Consider the following 18,436-nt stretch of genomic DNA (forward strand, 5'->3'; position numbering starts at 1 on the left):
TCAGAATAAGCAGGATAATCAAGAGCTCAGCTGAAATAAACAGGAACTTTTAAACTGAATGAGGATCTGTCTGTCTGCAGAGTGAATAGGGTAATGAGCCTCTTCAGATGCAAGTAAAACGCAGCATTGCCCTGTGTGCATGCACATACCCACAGCGTAGACCTAACCCTGCAATCCCACACACACTCTTTCATATTCACATACACACACAGAACAAAAGAGTACAATTGAACACAACAAGCAAAAACTGGCACGCATACACATGTTCTGATTTAAAGGAACTGCAAGGCCCAGGGTGGCCTTTCATAAACAAAGTAGTCTTACTTTGAAAGACAGGACCCCATGATGAGAGAAACTCAAACAGCAGAGACAGTAGAGTCTACAGACATTACACAACCTGTCACTCTGTCAGTATTTCTTTCTGTTAAGCTCCTGACATTCCCTTTCCGGACCCCCCTCATTCTTTTTTTTTTTTTTAAACCAACTTTTCTGCCTTCTTTTGTAACCCTAACAGATTATTATTCCTTCTGCCTCTACAAATAATTAACCAATATTTGCTTTTTTTTAGCATTTGCTACTTTTTATCTAAGTAAATTTTGTACTAGACTTTAACAATGCCAAGATTTTAAATATATTATTTCAGCCATTTCAAATAAAGCAATAGGCATTAATGTCATGCCTGAAGATTCTGCATCAGAGTTGTGACTTTCTGAGAAAGTTTCAGATTTGCTGATAAAACATTTTTATAGATGCAGAAACACAACCACATTCGTAATGTCCAGTGTTGGGTTGGAGAAATAAACAGAAAATGACCAGCTTTCCATGCCCTGAATTTGCCTGTTTATATTCTGGTCACTTGCCAGTTTACTCCACTGTCTCAACTCTTATTTGCTTATTGGATTTTAGGATTGCTTTGTGTGGTGCCAAGGACATGGTCAGAGTACAATAATGTGTAGAGTTTAGTGATGACATTACGTTGGGTCATAAAAAGCCATTAAGTTGCAGAAGTTAACCAGTGAGTTTGCTGCACCAACAGTATCTAATTCTGTTTAATTTTGTTTATCATGTTAGTCAAGGTGCCTGTCAGTTTTGCACAACGTGGTTACCCTAGAAACATCGAAATGCAACAGTGCAGCTATGTCGGCCCCACCGTACCCCTGGGTTTAAAATGTCTCCCCTCTGTGGTTCTAGAGATGTTTAAACAGTTGTTTTAGTTTTTACATAAGAGTCATGGAGGGTGCAGTTTACTTAGATGACCATGTGAACCTGATCTAAATGCATTTATGTTGAGATCGGGTTGCAATAAAACTACCTTTCCATTAAGAGAGACAGAGAGAGAGAGAGAGATTGTGGGCAGAGGCATTTAAATAAATTGTAAAATACTTATTTTAATGTGAAACAAAGTTAGCTAAACAAACCTGCATTAAATTAAAAATGTGAAACACCTCGTGATGCCAACTCTCATTGGAGTTAGTAGGTTTGCAGACCCTGGAGTTAGTAGGTTTGCAGACTCTGGCTGTGGTAAACTCTGCTACGTTGGTGATGAACACTCATTGAGTCAAACATCCAAATCTGTGTTTCAAACACGCAAAGTTTAGATAATGTCACGATAACTAATCCTCAGGGAACTGACATGCTGAAGCAGATGGACAGCAAGGAATACATTCTTATTTTATCAGTCACGTAAAGTGGCATGCAAACAAAAACAAAACCTTAAAAATTATGTCCATTAGATGTACAATTTATTTTTCTGACTTCTCCTCCCCCCTTAATTAGCCTCTCTTCGCCCTCTCTACTCAGGTTTAATTGACTATTCTAGCAGATGGGGTGGTCGCTGGTGTGGGAATCAATGTCATCATTGTGGAGCTGAGAGAGAGATTAGCAGCTAGTTTGCACTAGTGAGCAATGACAGCTGGGACCATAACCCTGCCCAGCATCTACCACACAGAGGAAGTAGCAGCATCCACTTTTTCACCCTGGCTAAATAATTTTACACAAGGAACAATATTTTTAGAGCTTGTAACCTTTACACTGAATAAATTCAACTACATTTGGATTACTCAGTTACAGATGATATTTTTACTTTAGCTACACTAGACACTGAAAATGTAGAGGTAGAATCTCTAGAAAAACAGAAGGCTCAGCAACAGCACAAAAAAGCAAACTGTTTGGATACATCAACAAAAATAACAGTGGCTGACAAGAATGATTTCCAAGACACGCAGGTTGTCACTGAAGCAGTGCAACCGACCCAAACAATGACTGCAACAGCTTCAAAAAACAACTCCACTTTGAGAGAGGCAACCAACTTTATTCTTATTTAGATATTTTACCAACCTCCAAAACATGTTGCTAAAATAATAAAATCCCATAGTCCTTTGGTAAAATAAAAACACTTTTGAACTTTGATGGCTTGTTCCAATTTAATGCTTCTTACATGAGGCTGAACTTTTAAGAAAACAATATTTAGGGCCTTTAACCATGACATTAACAGGTTTAAAATTGTTTTATATTTACAAAGTCTACAGTTTAGTCAGGCTTTAAATATGTAAGCTACAAATATCATGACTGCAAAACTAATTATGCAATAAATATTCAGTTTTCACTCTTATCTAGTACCTGTTCTATTAAGTGAGTGACATGTTTCCATGAAATCTCTAGAGATGGTCAATCTTTAAAAAAAAACAACACACACACGCCTAAAACATTAAGCTGAGAACTTGATTTGGAAGAAGCAAGAGGATAAAGTCTACTGATAAATATTTTGCCAATTATTATGACAAATTAAGTACAAGAATTTTGCCATGCTTCGACACTGCAGGTAGTAACCTTGTACGATACCAACAAAGACAGCTAGTTTTTAAAAGCACAGAGATGACTGACGAATATCAGCCACAGTTAAAATCTGATATTTACAAACATTACAATGACTAATAACTTTTTTCCTCACTGTACAACATTTAATTAAACTGAACATTTCCTTTTTTATGTTCTTCAATTAAGAGGTTTAAATGTATTTCCGTAGTATATGATGGAAGTGGCTTTAAAATGTATGTTTTGGGTCAAACATTTTGAGTTTCCTTCCAGAAGCTTCTCGCAACATTTTGCTGGAATTCTGGCCCATTTGCCCTGGCAGAACTGGTATAAATTAGTCAGGTTTGGAGGCCACCTTGCTCATAATTAGTTCAGCTGACTATGTTTAGGATCGTTGTCCATTTGGAAGACCTTGTAGGCATCAAACTTCAATTTCCCAGCTGATGTTTCAAGATGGATGTTGTGTCAGTATTTTCACAATTTTTTTTTTCCCTCGTGATGGCATCTATTTTGTGAAGTGCACCAGTCCCGCCTGGAGCAAAACCCCACACAACTTGATGCTGCCATCTTTAGAATGGCAATATGGTAGCATAAGGATCACAACACAGAGCTTCAACAGATGTAGTATACTGAAGAAGGTTTTATGCATATTGTTTAAGTGAATGCTGCTGAATGCCCCTTTGGTTCCACAATCCCATCTGCACGGTCAGCTGCACACAAAGGCCAGCATTCAAGCAGGACCAGTTTAAATGCATGCAACTAACAAAATCAGCAATAAAGTGGGGTTTGTGGTTGCTTGTTTGTTGAGAAATTATGATCTGAAAGGGGCTAAAGAAATTTTTTTTATGTTACCAACAACTAATTTTCTAATTTGTTCTCCCAAATTCGATTAAATCCTTCTTTAGTTAGGTGTACTTGAGTGCTTTCTTAACCATGGAAAAAAGCAGAGATGTTTAATATGCAGTATGAGGGTATATCTTAAATTAGGTCGAAGGATTTGCAAATCCAATTAAGACCATTTTAAAACATAATCACAACTAAAGAGTTATCAGAAATAAAACAAGAATTGAAAAATCTAAACAGAACAGATTTTAGAAAGAATGTGGAAGTCAAAACAGTTTATTAAACTCCACCGATCAAGGAGGTGGCTTGGGGTCTTTTGGATATCATAGAAATTGCTCATTTCCTTGCACAAAAAACCCATACACAAACTGGCATTATGCAGCCAATGTTTTCTACTGAGGGATTATTAAATTTCCTCCAGGATTTCCACTAGGACAGCACTGCCTGGTCACTGCAGAGCAGAGCAAGAAAAATAACAGCTTATGTTGCTTCTCAGCCATCTTCAGAAATGACTGAAGTGACTGTGGGTTTCAGTTACCTGGCTCCAGCTTCATCTGGGTCAAATCAAGTTCAACAACAGATGGCTCTTGGAGTCTTTGAGGTAGCGTGTTTTGACATGACAGTAGGGAACTGACATGACGGAACAATTGCATGGTCCTTCATGTGCTGATTAAAGGCCATGACTGTAGCTGAAGCTATGGCCATAATGAACCGCAGTCAGGGGGATGTGTGACCAAATACATGAAGCAGTTTTCTTCTCAACTCTCGAAGAAAGGAATAATCCTACCGCAGACCTTAACACTGTATATTTTGATGTGGAGGGATAAAGGAGATCACAAAAATATTGCACTGTTATGAAATAAGAGAATTTAGATAATCCGGGTGACGTCTATCTGGTTTTGACATGGGAAAGTGCTTACTAAGCATTAAACAAAAAAAACCCCGAGGATTAAACATACAATTGTACCAGCCAACACATGCCTTGTTCAAATTCATCTGCTTTTCAACAAGAGTAATTTAATATACCAACTATGAACAGCTGGAAGCAGATTTATTTCAACTGGCTGCTTGTGTTATTCCTTTGGGATGTTTAAACCTACAAGCACTGTTACATAGTAGCCACAACATGGGTAAAGCTCTGCTGGTCAGATTATGTTGTGGCTTGTGCAAAAAGAAAATAATAGAAGCTTTGTGTGTTAGAAATTTTAGTTCATTTCTGTTTAGTTGGGTTAGAGTCATTGTGCTGTGAAGAAATAACAGTAAAATTAGCACCTCAGAAAATACCTACATTTTACATACTGTGGTGCACCATTCTTTCTGATCCAGACAAAAACAGGTAATTACAGCAGTTACTGAACAACACCTTGTTCTGTGTCCTTTCACACTCTCCAGGGAATAACAATGTAGTAGGAAAGAGAGGTAACATGATAATGATGTATGTGTGTCTACTATTGCACAGAGTGTGTAACACAGCACTTCTTCCCCTCAACTGCTACAAGCCAATGCCCGAACACAAAGGCATTTCTCATAAGCTTTCAATCACACACGCACCTCATTGGAGAACATTCTTCCTCTACTTCTGATCAGATAGCACCTTCTGTCTTGTCTGCTAGTACTCATAAAAAACTAAAAGGTCAGGTATGGATGGATGAGTACATATACATCCATCTGTCTACAGATGCAACATGTAGTAAGAATAGGAATTTGTAACATGAGAAAGAGAGATGTAGCATAGCTCTTTTTTGTGCTTTTCCTGGTTTGTTTAAATCCTAAAATTTTCATGCCTGCAGCTTTGTATATCCTGCAGCTCAAAGATTAAAGGCTCTAAGGTAACATTTGCAGAAAGCAAGAAGGCCTTGTTTGTGTCTGAGCTACCCATGCCTGTATGCACTGATAAACAATATGGGTTATTAGCATAAGCCTATGTGTTGTACTTGTACTGCACTCTCCTTTGAAAATTTGAACACTTAAACTACTTCTAAAAGAAAAAAAAATATTACTTTAACTGAGTATTTAATTAGCTAATTCATTTGCAGCCTGATTCTTGACAAAAAAACTAAAAACATGGATGGATTGATGTGCGGACCTGTTGCCTGAGGATAATTATCTTATTCTGAATTGATCGCATGGCATTTTAACCTTAGCACATGATATGTGTCAGTTTTCATTTCAGATACAGTTATATCTGAGTTACATCTGGCCCCGTCACTTTTGGGTGCATGAGATTTCCTTCAGAGCTCAGCAGGTACATAACATGACAAGATAAAACTCTGCACACTGCTGCTTCATAGTCAGTAACTATTTCTGCACACCACTTCCAAGCCCTGTGCATTTTATTATGGTAATTTTCAGAAGAAGCAACAACATGTCATTCACAGTCGATGGCTTTTTCCCCATTTTCACACACAGAACCCATGAATCGCTTTTAAGATGCAGGGAAAAAAGAACACCTACCTCCATGGCCAGTGCGGCCGTTTGCTGGTCGTAATGATTCAGTAGATTGGGCATAAAGGTGGTGTTGTAAGGCAAATCCTGGCACATTCTCAGTCTGATGGGCTCACAGCTAAATTCACTGTGGCTCTCTACAGACTCCATGTGAGGTGCACCCAGGGAGACGAAGAGCAGGAGGAGGAGGATGAAGAGATAGCAGCAAGGGACTTTTTGTCTGCAGCTGATTGTTACAGTTTTTGAAAGCCCTTCTCGGGCACATCGTCCTTCGACAGGTGTTTTTTTTTTAACGCTTGACATATTGTCAGTGTTTCAGATCATTTATATCATCCTTATCTTGACTGCAGCTTGATAAGAGAGAAACATGTCCACTTTTTAAGTCAGTGACAGATCTAAATACCACAAATCGACACTAAACGTGAAATCCACAGACAGAATGCATGCTGTCTAAACTGCACAGGGTAAGCCAAATTTAACAGAGCTGCACTCTGTAATTCTTCAAATGACAATCCTCTCTTTTCATTGCGTCTTAGAACGACTCAAAATGCCTTTCTCACTTAGAAGCACTGTATGATTTTTCTCCGGATCCTGGAGCTCCACTGGTCAAAGGTCACAGAATCTTGTTACATCCCCAAGCTTGTTGCAAAGCTCCGTCTTCCATCTGTTAGTTGTCTCTTGTGAGTTTCTGTCTGTCCGTCTGTCTTCTTTCAACTGATTTATCTTTCCTTGCTACATTTCCAGAGAACTGCAGAGACTCCGCTGTGTCATAATGCCCAAAAATGCTCCAGCTGATTTCTCTGCAAAGACACAAAATGTTTCTCTTTTAACCGTCAGACTGCTTTGGATCCTGAAAACAGGTCTTACAAGTTTAAAATACAAAGAGGGGATTAATGCCTAAAAAAGCAAAGTGGATTTCCTTGAAGTGTACTGTTTCTGATATCATCTCTGATGAGCCTCACCATTCTTTACATGAATAAAGGCATCCTATTATGATACATTTGCATCCCCCTGATGGGTGCAAGGCAAGGCAAATGTTTTTTTCTGACAGAGTGTGCGTTCGCATTCTTAAGAAAAATTGTCTTGGCTTGTCTCAGTGTCGGATCATCTTCTTGTATGAGAGCTGAGTCAGCGGGGTCAGGTTGCAGTCTACAGAAAGCCTGTTCAAAGTAAACCGCGACAGGCTCCTGTCAGCTTAGACGCCGATGTGAATGTACACCTGTGGACCAGCAGCTCAGACAGTGCAGTCAAATTGATTTTATAATGCCAATTATCTATCCAAGCAAGCCCAGCTAATAACATTGATTCATTGAATTTCTAGCAATTACTTCTTCTGAGCAAGCACGTGGCAACAGCGGGAAGGAACAATCTCCTTTTAACAGGACAAAGCCTGCAGCTGGACCCACTATGATTGGCCATCTGATGTGACTGACTGCAGGTTTGAGAGGACAAAGCATATGCACACAAAAAAAAAGCAACAAAGTAGTAACTCCACTAGACTTTAAAGAATGAGGCTGAGAAAATTAATAAATCAATTCATGATGTGTTGCAGCACAACACCATGCATTATTTGAGCAATAAGGATTGATATAATAATTTCATAATCTTGTGCTATAATACTTTATAAATTTTAGTTTTTAAAACATTTTTTAAATAAGACAAATAAATTACTGAACTTATTTGTTTTCAAAATGTATGTAATCATTAATGATTTATTCATTTGTGGGACTTTTGAACCTCCGTATTATTAGGAATAGGTTTCCTTACTAACTTATACAATTTACTTTATTAATAGACTGTTTAATTGTTTGACATTGTGGCACTTTTTGCACTCTGGAAGGCTCCTCTGTAATGTTTCAGACTGAGCCACAACGCGACTTTATGTGTGGTTGAAATGTAAACTTCAGGCTTATGCTCGAGTAAAATATCCAAATACAAAATAGAAATTTCTTCAGTTTTGCGTCAGAGCGGCGCTGTAAGCGGAGCTGTCAGCCAGCAGCCATTAACATTGTTGCATTGATTACTAATTTCGGTGAACACCTGCGTAACATTTGCGGCGAGGCGCGCCGTAGCGTTCGCTCCTTATGGGTACCAGAAAAACGAGGTGGCTGGTTTCAGAGCGCAGACATTTAACACCGCGCTATTCATCTTCTTCGCTGAAGCGACAACCACACGCGGTGACACGCAAAAATCACCATCAGTCTGTTTGTCACCGCAGCGTCTTCCACGCAGCAACAGCGCGGTTTCCTTTAAAGCGTCTTTTTGTTCACGTCTGCACGTCTGTTTTATATTTCAGAATCAAATCAGCTGCAGAGATGAGTACAAACAGCAGCAAATGCTTTACCTTGTGTGTAGAACAGTGAGCGGTTCGGGTGGTCCTGGTCTCTGTTCACTGCAGTACAGCGTTGGACCGCTCTCCTTTGCAGCTGGCTGCATGCAGCGTGCAGCCCACAAGTCAACGGGAGCGCGGAATCAGCGTGACCGCGCAGACAGGCCAGTTGACTTCGCTGTATGAGTGGATGTGAGCTGCGTGAAGCTGTGGATGTGGGCGTGTTAGATCGTCAGTGGGCTGCTTAATAATACATCTCCAGTATAATGAAATACTAATAAAGCTTAATGTGCAGTTGGATTTTGACAATGTAACTTAACTGCAATTTTACGTACAAAATATTGTTTATCAATATGAATTATAAAAGGAGAGGATGAGTCCCAGGCAGTTGCTAAATTGTTTTTTTATTTATGCATTTATTTATGTATGCTTGTGTAATTTTTTTGTCCTTTATAGGATGCCACTATTTAGTTTTCCTTACTTACTTAAAGCCCTCACCTCCCTTTATAGCTGCATTGCAATATGTTGGAATATAATTGCACAGTTTATCTGAGTAATTCTGTTCAAAACATGCAACTAATGAACATGTTTAGAGTGATATATTTCAGACCTCTACTGCAGCTAGTTTTGATATTTATGGCTTACAGTTAATGAAAAATTAGAACTTGCGATGTGGCTCGTTTGTCATATGAGTGCTTTTTAAAAATAACGTTTAAGCAGGTATTGGACCTTCTTTTCATTTAGCCCGCATTTTTGCATATATATATATTTTTGTGTTGTTCTGATGCAATATTCTAATCATAAATGTCAAGTTTTCAGTAGCTGTAAGTGGAAAATCATCATAATTTGAAATAAAGGCTTGAAAACACCAGTCTGTTTGTAATTAATCTATATGTGTTTCACTTAGTGAATTAAGTTATTGAACTAATTAACTTATTAATAATAATTAAATTCATTGCATATGACTGTATCAATGGGAAGTTGAGTGGAAGGAAAACATGTGAAAGAAAAGGTGCTGAAGCAACAGGAATAAGTAGACCCTTGAAAGAACTGTGAACCATACCCCATTTAAGAGATTGGCTAAGTTTCACAATGAGAGTTGTCCCTGCAGAGGGACTCAGATCTTCGACAGTTATATGGAGACGTTGCTTTCATATTTCAACAGGACTTGGCACCTGCTTACAATGCCAAAAGTACAAATACCAGGTTTAATAAACAGTAAATCACTTTGCGTGATTAGTCAAAACACTATCCTGGCATAAACCTCAAAGATAATCTTTGTGGTATTGTCATGTGAAAGATGAGAGACACCAGACCCAAAAATGCAGGCACGTTATGAAGGCAACCCGGCTTTCCTCAACACCTCAGCAGAGCTTCAATGCCGCACTGCAGTAATTCAGGCAAAGGAAGGCTCACAAAGTACTGAGTGCATATAATGTACAGAACACTGACATAGTTTTCAATAGGCTGACATTTTTTGTTAAATTTTTTTATTTATTGTTTTTTTAAAGATTTAAACATTCAATATTCTAATTTGTAAGAAAATAAATTTACTACTCTAAGCCAGAATGATCTAACTTAGCAGAAATAAATTAACCTTTTGATGAACAGCATAATAGAATTCTTAAAATTTAGTTTTGATAATTTTTATTATGAGAAATGCATGTCTGTCCTTAACTAAATAACACCGATTAAAAGCTTAAAATACAAAGAAGCAGCAAATAATGTGACTATCTGTAAGTGCACATGTCTTGTGTTTTTCTCATATCCTTAAAGCTGTCCTTGAAATTATAGAAGTCTCTTGTTGCAGCTTGACAACAAGTTGTTGTGACTGTATTAGTCAACACTTATGTCAATGTTTGCCCCCCAGAGCCTCAGGATTAGTACTGTGAGCTATGATTTCCTTCCACGCCATTAAACACGGCCCTAGATCAACTGTTTCATGGCTGATCTGATCCTGATCCTCTCTGTCAGAGAGTTGTGGGGGGTCCGGGTCTATGGCAGCTCAGGCTGCTGACCCACATACTGGTTTTAACCTTTTAATTTGACCCCACTTGACAATGACCAAAATTACTCTGCAGAACAGTATATAAATGCAGTCAGTCCATACATGGTTTTGGTGGGATTCAATATTTTTTTATGTAGGTAGTTCAGAATAAATTTCATTAACAGTCAGTGTTTTCCTTGATTTTTGATATAAAAAAAAACACTGTACAAAGTTGACAAATAATGGTAAGTAATGTACAAAAGAATTAAATGGAAAATTTAAAATGTCCCAGAGATCTTAAAATACAGATTTTTTTTCAACAATGCAGTTACAGTAATATATATCAGAAACCGAATTATCAGGTTTCTTTTAATCATGGACAATATATCTATTATTATAGAGGTTGTACCCCCAAATGCTGCATGATTTACCTTCTGGTTCAGTGCCAATAGTATACAAAACAGACATGCAGTTTACCATTTTATAGATTAAAGGGGATGGATGAATAAGGTAAATAATTACATTTGATCATATTATACACATGAAATAGCCATTATAGATTTGAGTGGTTAAGAATATGGACAAACAGCTAAATAATCACTCTTTGCATATTTTTCAGAAATAAGAATTTCTACAAATTAAAATATATAAAAAGAAAAACATCCTTCATAAACACAATTTTTTCATAGTGAAAACATGTAAGCACATATTAATCTTCATATCGGCACTTTATGTTCTTCAGTTTGAAATGGACAGACTTCAGCAAACCTACGAGATGTTTTAAGCTTCAACATTCAAATGTTTTCCCATCAGGCGGCGGGTTTGTGAAGAGCGCTCAGCCTCTTCCTCCAACTAGGGTTAAAAAGGAAGGAAAAAGTGATTAGTCTGAACGCAACTGGTTCAATAATTAGGATGTAGTTACAGGGCAATGGCAGAAAGGTTCTTTATCTACACCTTTATAGTACGTTATGAGTTCAAATAAAATGTAATCATACAAACTTAAAGAATAATCATCACTGTAATGAAATTACTGCATTCAAGCCTCTCAGTATGACACAGTAAAATAAATTATAAAAAAAACTAATAGATAATGAATAATTATATAAAACTAAATGTTTAAAATCCAAAAAATATTTAATAATACTTTATACTTATTTGACTGGATTGCATAAGAAAAACTTTTTTTTTTGCTTTAGCAGCTCAATATCCAAAAATCACATTTTATCATAACTTTTCTATGTTACCATGAAAATCAAACAAATCAAATCCTCTGTCAAGTGCAGAAATAAGTAAAAATCCACAGGTAGAATATTGAATAAATATTCAATATTTTACCAAGCAAATTCAATGTTATACAATGGTTAAATAAAGACTAACATTTTGAGGATTAAAAGGGAAAAAACAGCAAAGCCATTAAAATAAAAGTTCCACAAAATCTTAATCTAAAAAAATAAAGAAAATTAAACTTTAGTTGTGCAACACAGTAAGATAGAATGTTAAATGTATGTTTTATAATAATTCTAAGGTGAAACAATGAAGTCATAACGACCACTCAAAGCACTTTACATTAGAACCATATTCGCCCAATCGCAGTCACAAAGACAAACACAATGCTACACTGGTACGCAGACTGGTGGGCAACTGTTGGTAAAGTGCCTTGCCAAGGGGCACATGTGGCAGGAGGAAGCTGGAATCTAACCCACAATATTTGGAATTCAAGATGACTACTCCACCCACTTTAGCCAGTCACAGTCAGAATGTGACATATTGGTCCCATTCTTATAATTATATATGCATTAAGACAAATCATTGTAGATTAAATGGTAAAATATAATTAATGTATTCCTAGCCACATCAAACCAGCTTTAAATCATTTTCATAGCGCATGCAAATTAATTTAGTTATAAACTAAAACAGAAAAAACATTACCTTCACATTTTAAAGGCTTTTAGGCAGCGAATAAAAATGGCCAAAATACTCATTAGTATTATTAGTATGAATAACCATACATAATTCAAGAGGAGACATTTACATAAGCTATTAGGAATGGATACAACATACTGAAATTCTGAAACATGCTTTATAATTTAGGTAAAACTAAATATTACACACCTTTCTTAAAACATTACAGTCAAGGTGAAAGTAATTTGCTCAATAGCATTATTGATATGATATTTAGAATTTCTGCATTTTTGTATAACTAAAAAGAAAAGAAAAAGCTCAAAATAAAACAACATTTTATTTGAAATGCCCCTGGCTGCCCTGACATAGAATATCCAACAACTTAATAATTTATGTGTTTGAATAAAACCCAACCTGTTTATAACTCTGTGAGTCAGAGAGAGTTTCAGTCACACACCACAGTTTGAGCCCTCGAGCACACCCATCTGAATACACAAAAAAACCCACCTGGTCTTTGATGTAGCTGTTCCCACAGGGTGCCAGCCCTCTGAGAGCCAGTCCAACGATGAAGCACCACACCGACAGTCCGGCCTCAGCTGCCGACAGCAAAGTACAGGGGATCCACAGAGCCAGAGTGGTGTCCTGACGGACAGGAGGAGGTGGAAACAAAAAGTACGGTTACCTGTTGACCATTACTCCTCTGATGTTCATAATAATAATAATAATGAAAAGAGCATGAAATGTTCCACCCTTCACTTACATAGATTCGTGTTGTATCAAATGGGCACTGAGAACTAACAGGCGAGCGGGCATTGATGGGCACCACCGTGTCGTTGCATCCAAACATCAGACCAGCCCCATTGTGGGCAATGGTGATGCTAATGGCCATGAGGAGACCGGCGCAGCACGCCGCCGAAAGCAAAGCGTTCAGGAATGACGCAATCAGAAGACTTATTTGCTGAGGACACAGGTAACATCATGAAGAGTGTTTACAGGAAAAAAAATACACAACCTGATGTGTTTCAGTGTCTGAAGCCAAATTAAACTCACCAGCTTAAAACCATGAAGGTTCCTTGAAACCACAATCGCAGTAATCCCAGCAGCAATGCTCTATGAGATCAATATGAGAATATAAGCATTTAACTATGAACAATGCAGATTTTATTAGCTTATGTTAAATAGCTAGGAATCCTAGCCCCAGGTTGTGAAACTAAATTATTATTTTGCACATTTGGCTGAAAAATGAAAAGGTAAAATGATTCAGAGCACAGAACAGAACATCAGAATCAGAATCAGAATCAGAAAAGCTTTATTGCCAAGTACGTTTTTGGACATACAAGGAATTTGTTTTGGCGTAGTCGGTGCAATACAATACAAGTTAAACAGTACAAACATATCTACAATATAATATAATATAAGTGCACAGTTTTAAGTGAGTGAGAGTAAATATAGAGCAGTATAAGATGCAAGAGCAATACAACAGTGCAGGTGATCATTGTGCAAGTAAAGCAGTGCAAGTAAGCAGGAGTCCAAGCTGAGCGTTAATGTAACGCATAGAGTTACAGGTTACAGGTGTCCTGTCAGCAAAAAAAGGGGGGGTGTGGGGGAAAGGGGGAATGTCAGGGTGGTTTCCGGGCTTTGTTAACCAGGCTGGTGGCAGATGGGAAAAAACTGTTCTTGTGGCGTGAGGTTTTGGTCCGGATGGACCGCAGCCTCCTGCCAGAGGGGAGAGTCTCAAAGAGTCTGTGACCGGGGTGGGAGGGATCAGCCAGAATCTTCCCTGCCCGCTTCAGGGTCCTGGAGGTGTACAGTTCCTGGAGCGACAGTAGACTGCAGCCAATCACCTTCTCAGCAGACCGAATGACACGCTGCAGCCTGCCCTTATCCTTGGCTGTAGCAGCGGCGTACCAGATGGTGATGGAGGAGGTGAGGATGGACTCAATGATGGCTGTGTAGAAGTGCACCATCATAGTCTTTGGCAGGTTGAATTTCTTCAGCTGCCGCAGGAAGAACATCCTCTGCTGGGCTTTCTTGATGAGGGAGCTGATGTTTGGCTCCCACTTGAGATCCTGGGAGATGATGGTTCCCAGGAAGCGGAAAGATTCCACAGTGTCAATTGTGGAGTCACAGAGGGTGATGGGGGCAGGTGGGGCTGGGTTCTGCCTGAAGTTCACAACCATCTCCACTGTCTTTAGAGCGTTGAGCTCAAGGCTGTTCTGGCTGCACCAGTCCAACAGATGGTCCACTTCCCATCTGTACGCGGACTCGTCACCATCAGAGATGAGTCCGATCAGGGTGGTGTCGTCCGCAAACTTCAGAAGCTTGACAGACTGGTGACTGGAGGTGCAGCTGTTGGTGTACAGGGAGAAGAGCAGAGGAGAGAGAACACAGCCTTGGGGGGAACCGGTGCTGATGGTCAGGGAGTCAGAGACATGCTTCCCCAGCCTCACGCGCTGCTTCCTGTCAGACAGGAAGTCAGTGATCCACCTGCAGGTGGAGTCGGGCACACTCAGCTGGGAGAGCTTCTCCTGGAGCAGAGCTGGGACGCTAAGGACAACATGAGATGCAGTGTCTATAAAAAAAAACTTTTTTCCACATTTTGTCAAATTACATCAAGACAAAAGCCATCAACAAAAACTAAATCTAATCCACACATTTTTGGCAATCCCTGTATGTTTTGTCTGCCTAATGTATGGCCCTCATATCTCATTTGGAGGTCATTTCAAAGAGAAGAGCAAGTTCACACCATCTCACTGCTGACAAGTGTCAGTTTATCTGATAAATGAATGTAATGAGGCCTTCCCTCGAGGGACAACTGATTGGTTTGAAGAACCAGCTCCTTCATGACAGGCAAGTTCTGTCTTGATCACAGAGAAAAACACACAGCAGTATTATAGCACAGAGAGAAAGCGTAATTAACTGCAAGTATTTATATCTTGTGTGTGTGTTGTTGCTCCAATGCGGAAAGAAAAACAGGAAAAACTGCGAACAAATGTTTTCTGATTGGTCCTAAATCATAAAATAGAAGAAATGAAGAGAGAAAAACAATAAGTTTTATTAAACTGCAATAAATAACATGACAGCATAAGCCATCTCTATTATAAGTTGTCTGTGTTTTATCTGAGCAGTCTCTGCTTTATCTCTGCATTATAGGGAGAGGTCTCTTGTTGTTGCAACGGTGAGGAAGACTTTTACAGAGAGGTGGACAATTATGGAAGAGAGAGAGGATAAAAATGATACACATGTAAGAAACGTTTGTCAGAACAAACATAATGGTGTTGGCACACACCATGTGGGCTTAGATTTGAATGACAAAGATTTAGCACATGATGTGCTGTAAATGCCGCCATTAAAAAAATAACTAGTCCAATATATACTACATTTAAGTCCCTAAATAACATGAAAATGACAACTGTTGTATGAAAATCCAGGGACTTCTTAGGTGGGCTAAGGTCATAAAGCTTCAGTATTTCTTAATACCTCAGCCTGTGTTTTATATCAAGGCTCAGAGTTTAAATAATGCATTAAAACTGCCCTTTAATGTTTCTGTTCCCTCATCTGAATTATTGAGTTAATTTAAAACAAAGCAAAGAAGTAACTCACCAGCAAGCCAGAGGTGACAGAAATGATGTTGGCTACAGTGTAGTTAGTACTAATGTGCTGGCTGGGTTTGGAAATGTGGCGCAGGACACTGCCATGGACAATAGCTCCGAGGATGAAGTTGATATGGCCAACCAGGATGAGAATTAGCCCCTTTTTCATCAGCCTCCCAGGCCCTTTGTCCTTATCTGGGGGACAGAAACACAAGGAATAGCTTTCATGTTTCAGTGCTTTGATTATGCAAACATTTAAGAATAAATGGTGAAGAATATCCTTGCGCTCAGTATGAGCGGCCATCAGTCACAGTACATGGCTGCTCATACTGAAAGAAGAGTCTGGTGGAGATTTCGTGTCAAATTGGAAATGCTGCTTCGCACTGTCGCCACCTACTTGAGAGGTTGTAACTAAGTCAAAGATTCAATGCAACTGTCTGGGCCTCCCCAGATAGGTAACATTTTACCAACTGCTGTCCAGTTATCCAAAATGGCCACACATTTAACTTTGTTTAACTTAGTTTGTACAGTAAAATAATTTGGGTCAATTTGGATTTGTATGGGGTTGTAATTAAGGCTGAATGTGACTATATAATCAAATTTTATTAGAATTAATTTAACTGATTTGATCTGAATATGACCCGAATTGGATTCTATTTAAACATGAAATTGGCAGTTTTATCTTGCACAGGGCCTTTAAAAGACATCTGATGTGAATTTATGCTATATAAATAAATTGAATACTATTAAACATGTTTTAATGGTTGCCATTTTCATCTTAAAAGTAGTAGATAAAAGAAAGACATTTTATTTAAACATCTTTGTCATTTTTGAAAAGGCTTATTGGTTATACAGTTAAGCCTAAAATTATTCAAACCCCTGAAAAATTTCAAATTCTTTTTATTCAACCAGGATGTTTGTTTCTGATAGGAGGAAATGAGACAAGGACACTGAATAAAAAGTAAAAGTTGTATTATAAATTGCATGCTGAAAATTATTTTTACCCCTCTTAATAAAAAATGACAAACTTTTCTGGCAGTACAGCAAAAAAAAAAAAAGCCTTCTTACAATTGCTAGCCAGTGTTTTGCATGCATCCCTGGTATTTTGACCATTTATCTTTGTTGATGAGTTCCAAATCTTTGAGGCTGGACGCCATTTTAGCCATCACCCTAATCTGCAGGTCCCCCACAGATTATACACCAAATTCTAGTCGGGAATCTGGCCGCTCCAGAACATTAATGTTACTTTCAGACAGAAGAAAAATGTTGGCAAAATTGGTCTTAACAGTTTACGCTGGACTTGAACAGCACAAAGATTTAAATTTAAATATTAAAAAGCTTACTTCTAATAAATAGCTTATTTGATACATAAAAAGTTTAGCTCAACATGTTTTTTTCATGTTCTTTAATTACAATTAGAAGTAGAAAACTTTTTTTTAATGAACATTATTTTACTGGTTAATACGCAGCAAACATCTATCCACACAAAGGGTTTACAGACTGTTGGTAATCTGACTTGTATTAAATGCAGGTTAAATTAACCAACAAAGGAAGCAAAAATGTCGTAAATAATCACTACAATGCTTGTAGGCCTACTGTATATTACAACAATGAAGACAAAACGCGGACATAAGTCCTTGGCCCCCTTTTGAAAACAGGTTTCTTATTTTGATTACATCAACCAAAACATGTGAATATGCACTCACCGAAGCCGCACATTTCTCTGCAGGGGGGGTCAAGTATTTTTGTCCTTTATTGTGCTGTTTTAACAGTAATTACTAAAACAAATAAAAGCTTCTTTAGCCGCTCCGTCCCACACGGACGTCCCTCCGTCCACTTCCTGGATGACGTCGTCATATGTACCTGTGAATTACCTACGACGTGCTGCACGTACGTTACACGGCAACCGCGTCTAAAATTATTAGAAATATGGAGTTTTCATAAGCTAAGTTAATCTCAAAAGAAGCTGGCTGAACCCGAGCATCATACGTGAAAGTTGAGTTGAAGAAAAAAGTATAGAGAAATTTGTGCAAGAAACAGATATTGCTGCATACTGAACTACACGTATTCAGGACATGGGCTACAACTGTTGCATTTCTTGCATTACACCACTGAACCTGAGACATCAGAAGGGTCATACCTGGGCTAAGGGGGATAAATGGTTGGGCCCCCGGCGGTTCTAGGCCACATTTACCAGGGGGGACAGGGTGGGTCGTGTTTTTGCATTAGGGACACAAAACACAACACATCACTTATAATTCATTGTTAAAGTAAAACGGTAAGGGTAAAAAATGAAATTAGTCCAAGGGGACCAATCAGTTAAGGTTTCTGTGTCAGCGCATATCATAAGAAATTGGTTTAGTATTATGTCTTCAGCACAGGGGCCAGGACCAGTCCTACATGCACTGGCCTCTGTTGGCCACTCCCTTGCTTCAGATTTAACTAAATAACTTTTTGTTAGGAAATTGAGGTCCCAGAGTCTGGAGGAAGAGTGGAGAGGCACAGAATTCAAGCTGCTTGAGG

General features: G+C 38.4%; 2 protein-coding genes across 4 annotated transcripts in view; both read right to left on the minus strand.

Annotated features, from left to right (window-relative positions):
* LOC124866969 (frizzled-3-like) overlaps nt 1–8,886 on the minus strand; it is a 35,127-nt gene extending 26,241 nt beyond the window's left edge. The window contains exons 1-2 of one of the 3 annotated variants that reach the window (XM_047363096.1): nt 8,447–8,886; nt 6,112–6,902 (exon numbers count right to left, since the gene is read on the minus strand). In XM_047363096.1, coding sequence (XP_047219052.1) covers nt 6,112–6,405 — 294 coding nt within the window. In that variant the 5' untranslated portion in view covers nt 6,406–6,902; nt 8,447–8,886. The remainder of the gene's footprint in view (nt 1–6,111; nt 6,903–8,446) is intronic. The other 2 variants (XM_047363095.1, XM_047363097.1) reach the window with 2 other exon arrangements.
* A 1,659-nt stretch (nt 8,887–10,545) lies between these two features.
* On the minus strand, nt 10,546–17,776 carry LOC124866720 (keratinocyte-associated protein 3). The gene is made up of 6 exons (XM_047362631.1): nt 17,620–17,776; nt 15,924–16,108; nt 13,371–13,430; nt 13,081–13,278; nt 12,828–12,962; nt 10,546–11,270 (listed from the first exon to the last, which is right to left on the minus strand). The coding sequence occupies exons 1-6, from the start codon at nt 17,630–17,632 to the stop codon at nt 11,199–11,201; spliced, it is 663 nt and encodes a 220-aa protein (XP_047218587.1). The 5' UTR covers nt 17,633–17,776; the 3' UTR covers nt 10,546–11,198.
* Nucleotides 17,777–18,436: the final 660 nt, after the last annotated feature.

This window comes from Girardinichthys multiradiatus, chromosome 4 (assembly GCF_021462225.1).
Source record: "Girardinichthys multiradiatus isolate DD_20200921_A chromosome 4, DD_fGirMul_XY1, whole genome shotgun sequence".
Lineage (NCBI taxonomy): Eukaryota > Metazoa > Chordata > Actinopteri > Cyprinodontiformes > Goodeidae > Girardinichthys > Girardinichthys multiradiatus.